The following is a 5,805-nucleotide window of genomic DNA, read 5'->3' as shown; positions in this document are numbered from 1 at the left end:
AAAAAAACAAACAAGCTCATTCAAAAGTGGGCAAAGGATATGAACAGACACTTTACAAAAGAAGACATACATGAGGCCAACAAACATATGAAAAAATGCTCATCATCACTGGTCATTTTTGAAATGCAAATCAAAACAACATTGGGATACCATCTCACACCAGTTAGAATGGCAATCATTAAAAAATCTGGAGACAATAGGTGCTAGAGAGGATGTGGAGAAATTGGAACACTTTTACACTGTTGGTGGGAGTGTAAATTAGATCAATTATTGTGGAAGACAGTGTGGCAATTCCTTAAGGACCTAGAAATAGAAATTTTGTTTGACCCAGCAATCCCATTACTGGATATATATCCAAAGGATTATAAATCGTTCTACTATAAGGACACATGCACACGAATGTTCATTGCAGCACAGTTTACAATAGCAAAGACCTGGAACCAACCCAAATGCCCATCGATGATAGACTGGACAGGGAAAATGTGGCACACATACACCATGGAATATTACACAGCCATCAAAAACAATGAGTTCGTGTCCTTTGTAGGGAGATGGATGAACCTGTAAGCCATCATTCTCAGCAAACTGACACAGGAGTAGAAAATCAAACACCACATGTTCTCACTCACAGGCGGGTGTTGAACAATGAGAACACATGGAAACGGAGGGGAGCACTACCCACTGGGGTCTGTTGGGGAGAAATAGGTAAGGGACAGTGGGGGGTGGGGAGTTGGGGGGGATGGCATGGGGAGAAATGCCAGATATAGGTGAGAGGGAGGAAGGCAGCAAATCACACTGCCATGTGTGTACCTATGAAACTATCTTGCATGTTCTTCAAATGTGCCCCAAAACCTAAAATGCAATAAAAAAAAAAAGAAGTGTTGGAAGGAAAATGTGAAAAAGTTACTCTCGCATATTTGGGAACAGCAAGCACTTAGTTTGAGAAAATGAGGACTTAAACAGTTGAATCAAAGGCAGTATGCTGGTACTTGCATTTTAAATCAATGGTCATGTTCTTTCTTAAGCAACAATCTTCTGTTTCCTAATAGCTACAATATGATACAGTACGCAACAGCTCACTTGAAAGTGGTAGAATCAGAGGATAAAGAAACCAGAAGCCACCCCACTTACATTTTCTACTATACAAAGTCTTTTGGCACTTGATAAATCAAGCATTCGTGTAGCATTACATTCAACAGAAACATCTCTCCTACTTTGGGTTTAAGATCCTTGTCCCTCCAGTTCCCATGTCGTGACATCCGACTCTTCATCCTTGTAAATATTTTGAGCCTTTTGCCATATCTGCATGATGTTACCCTCAGACACAGAGCAAATGACCCAAGGCTCATTGGGGTTCCAACTAAAATCTGAAATCTTGGCAATGTGTCCTCCATGAATAAATAGGAGTTCTGGAGGCCCGTCTTCTGCATCTTCTGCTGATTGTTCTTCCCCAATTTTACTTAAATCCCACACATTCAGGTGGTGGTCAGTACCACTTGAAGCCAGAATAGTTTCATTATGTGGAGACCAGTGGACCTGGAAATTTTCATCTTTATGAGATTTGAAGGTATGGAGTTTTAATTTTAAGTTACGTAGATCCCGTAAAGCTACTGTCTTATCCGCACAGCCAGTGGCTAGAATAAATTCACTGTAGGGATTCAATAAGAGGCAATTGACTTCGGCACTGTGTGCATCCACCAAGTGGCTCGGCTTGGAGGTGGCATTGGACCTGGTGTCCCATATCATCAGTTTCTGATTATCAGCAACAGATCCAAACAGTGACTCGTGCAGCAGGTGCCAGGCCACATCCTCCACAACAGCTGAGTGGCCGGTAAAGATCGCTTTAGCATCCACAATTTTGCCTTCCTTTGGTCCTGCGTTTATATCCCACAGACAGACAGTATGGTCATGAGATGCATTTAGGAGATGTCCACTCAAATTCGAATTCCAGGAGAGACCATAGCCTTCCTTCTGGTGACCTCTTAACCTGAGATCAAGATTACATTCTCCACTTGGGTCTGGTTTAGCAGGGTGTTTTGTATAGTCAAAAACCAACACATCAGAAGATGGTGTTTTTGTCGCAATGATATGAGGATTCTGCGGCATGTAACGAGCATGGTTTACTTCTCCTTCGTGATTGATTTTAATTTCACATTCAATTTTTCCTGTTACAGAACCAAAGCCACCAAATTCACCCTTGTCACTGTCACAATGGGAAGCTTCAAACTGTGCATCATCATTGGGAATATGTACTCGAGCAACCACCAGATGATTCTGCTCATCAGATGTATCAGTCCCCAGCACTAGTCAATGAAGGGCATACTCTTTTCCTTCCGGTTTAGTCAATTCAGGAAGCTGCTGAACGGTAAGACTGGGCCACTGAAGAGCATGGGTCCTAACCAGGTCATATATAAACGGTGTATTCTTCTTCCAGATTTTATATTCTTCATTGATGACACGCTCCTCCACAGTATCTTCAAACATCTCTTTACTTGCCATCTTGCGTGGGGTCCTTCGCCCCTCGCCGCCGCCTCGGACTCCCCTCTTAGCCGAGAGCAGCCCGACCGCTGGCGCTCCTGCCTTTCCCAAGCGCATCACACACTTCCCACTCACGAAAGCCCGGGCCCTGTCTTGCGGCCGGGGTGCTCCCCAGACGCGGCGTCCTTCTTTCCTGCCTCCTCCCCACTCGTGGGTACCAAGGTCTGAGGCGCTCTTCTCTCTCTCTCCAAACTTGGAAGGAGACTTTTCAACCCGCGCCTCCCAGCCTGCCCAGGCAGCTCAAAATTAGAAAGTTAGATTTTTAAGAACATATTAGGTCATGAGGGCTCTACTCTCATGAATTAATGAATGTTATTTTTTCCAGAGCGGTTTACTTGTTACGAGAGTGAATCTATTATAGAGGTAAGCTCTCTGGTGTACAGCTTCTGTCCTCCTCATGCCTTTGTTCATTTCGTGATGTGGAAATATGGTTCTCATCAGATGGCAATGGCATGCATGCTCTTGGACTTCCGGCATACAAAATAGTCAGCTAAGCCAGCTTTTATTTTTTGTAAATTACCCAGAAAATAAACTAAAACATTCACAGAATGTCTAAATAGATTTAAAAGTTTAACAGTATGTATGCTTCACACAAGAGACTTACTTTAGATTTAAGAGCACACAGAGGTTAACGGTTAAAAGATAAAATATATCAGGCAAAGAATAACCAAAAAGGTGTAGGAGTGGCTATATTTATATCAGACATAATAGGCTTCTAGAAAAAATGTGTCAGGAGATACAAAGAAGTTTATTATATAATGATAAGAGACTAATTTGTCACAAAAGAATATAAAATAAAATATATGTGCACCCAACATTGGAAGACATAAATATAGAAACATATATTAATAGAACTACAGAAAAAAAAAATAGGGGACTTTATTATCCTACTTAAAACAATAGATTATTTCAACAGAAAGCTAGTAGGAAAACAATGTACTTGCACAGCACTACAGAACAAGTGCACCTAACAGATATATACAGGATATTTCACTTAACAGTATGAGAATCCACATTGTTCTCAAGCACACATGGAACATTATCCAGGATACATCATAGGTTGGGCCAATATCAACAAAGTCTTTTCAAATTCAAATAGATCAAAATTATATTAAATTATTAAATCACTTTTTTAAAACTAGAAATTAATAGCAGAAGGAAAATTGAAAAATATTAAACAAATGTATCTGAATAACCAGTGGGTTATATAGAAATAAAAAAGTGTCTTGGGGAAAATGAAATGAAAACATGACCAGGCACGCTGGCTCATGCTGTAATCCCAGCACTTTGGAAGGCTGAGGCAGGTGGATCACCTGAGGAGTTCCAGATTAGCCTGACTAATGTGGTGAGACCTCATATCTACTAAATAAAAAAAATTAGCCGGTTGTGGTGGCACATGCCTGTAATCCCTGCTACTTGGGAGGTTGAGGCAGAAGAATGGCTTGAACTAGGAGGTGGAGGATGCAGTGAGCCAAGGTCATGCCACTGCACTCCAGCCTGGGCAACAAGAGCACAACTCCATCTTAAAAGCAAAAAATGAAAATGGAAACACAACATAACAAAACTTCTGTTATTCAGAAGTGTAGGGCTGTAGGGCCCCACAGGGTCATGGAGTGTCCCTTATGTTGTGCTGAGGTGCAGGATCTGAGAAGTAAAGAGACAGGACACTGAAGAACTGGTGAAGAGCCTCTGGACTCAGGGGGGCCACATCACCTGTGAGCGGAGATCGGCGAGGGCCCCAAATGCCCAGAAGCATCTGTATTTATTGACTACAAGCAGGGGCAGGGTCATAAGTGAGGTCATCACCTATAGGCTTAGTAATAGGGCATACATAATCACCTGAGTCACAAGCGAGGGGGCCACCCCATTATGTCACGTGGGGAGAGAGGTGGGCTGTGCACAGTAGGGGGCCTTGCCATGCACAGTAGTAGAGGGTTGTGTACAGAAAATGTGTCCACCCCCATTAGGTCACTGAAGCAAGGAGGTGGGCTGTGTGCAACAGGTGTTGTATGCAACACTTCTTATCTGGGGGCTGGAGACTTCGAAGGATTTCTAATAGAAGGATACTGTAAGTCAGTGCAGTGGGAGCTGACAGACTTGTGCTCTTCTCTTAAGATATTTATGGGAAGATGATTTGAGTTAGCACAGAAGCGAGAAAAGACTGACAGGGTGTACAGCTGCCATGACTGGTCACACCAGAGGGATTCTTCTCCCTTGGTTATTTCCAGAATCTCAGGCCTGAGGCCTACTTTCCACAGGAACTGGATGCGAGGTACTACAACTCCTTTATTAGGAGGAGGCTCTTGCTCCAAGCCTGCCGTACAGCGTATGCCCTTTCAGGCAGGGACGCCACCGCGTGGGTCTTTGGTTCTTGTCCTGGTCTGGCTGTTTTCCCGTGTACTGCTTCTGTTCTGTGACTGCTCCTACTACAAACTACTACATGGTTATATAGAACAATTCTATAAATCAGCACTAAATGTGTCAGTACACCTCTGACTACAATACCTAATGTGATTATATAGAAAGATTATATAGAACTAAGAATGCTAGATATAAGTATTAAGTATGATTATATAAGCTAGATATATGTAAGCAGTAAGTTATACTTCAGGCACTAATTCTATAAACTAATATATAATTATATATAAAGGATTATATAAAGGAAATAGCTGAGTAGTAACACTATAAACTAAGATATTCTTCAGGCACTAATTGTACCTGCGTCTACAGAGTTCTCCTTCCTCGGTGCCCATGGGGGGTGTTACCCACACAAAAGAGCAACTCTAAGACAAAAATGTATAACAATATATTTATATGCTAAAATGCAGAACGATCTCAGGTAAACACCATAACTTTAATCGACACAAAACTTAAAATAAAACAACTAAATAATATCAATGTTAGCATAATAAAAAATAATAAAAATTAGACCAGAGAGAAATTAATAGATACTTGAAAGAAAACAAAAAGATCAAAAGCTTGCCAGGCACTGTGACTCACACCTGTAATCTCAGCATTTTGGGAGGCCAAGGCAGGCAGACCATGAGATCAAGAGATCGAGATCATCCTGGTCAACATGGTGAAACCCTGTCTTTACTTCAAATACAAAAATTAGCTGGGCATGGTGGCACATGCCTGTAGTCCCAGATACTTGGGAGGTTGAGGCAGGAGAATTGTTTGAATCCTGCAGGCAGAGGTTGCAGTGAGCCGATATTGTGCCACTGAACTCCGGCCTGGCAACAGAGTGAGCCACTGTTTAAAAAAAAA

At 42.0% G+C, this 5,805-nt stretch overlaps 1 protein-coding gene across 1 annotated transcript; it reads right to left on the bottom strand.

Annotated features, from left to right (window-relative positions):
* Nucleotides 1-875: 875 nt before the first annotated feature.
* LOC108298383 (histone-binding protein RBBP7-like) lies at nt 876-2,720 on the bottom strand. The gene is given in 1 exon segment (XM_037735760.1): nt 876-2,720. A coding segment is annotated over 1 exon segment (1,374 nt). The 5' UTR covers nt 2,596-2,720; the 3' UTR covers nt 876-1,221.
* Nucleotides 2,721-5,805: the final 3,085 nt, after the last annotated feature.

The sequence above is a fragment of the Cebus imitator genome, unplaced genomic scaffold (genome assembly GCF_001604975.1).
Source record: "Cebus imitator isolate Cc_AM_T3 unplaced genomic scaffold, Cebus_imitator-1.0 Scaffold945, whole genome shotgun sequence".
Classification (NCBI taxonomy): Eukaryota; Metazoa; Chordata; class Mammalia; order Primates; family Cebidae; genus Cebus; species Cebus imitator.
Note: the sequence above shows the minus strand (reverse complement) of the source record. Positions and strands in the feature narration are given on the sequence as shown.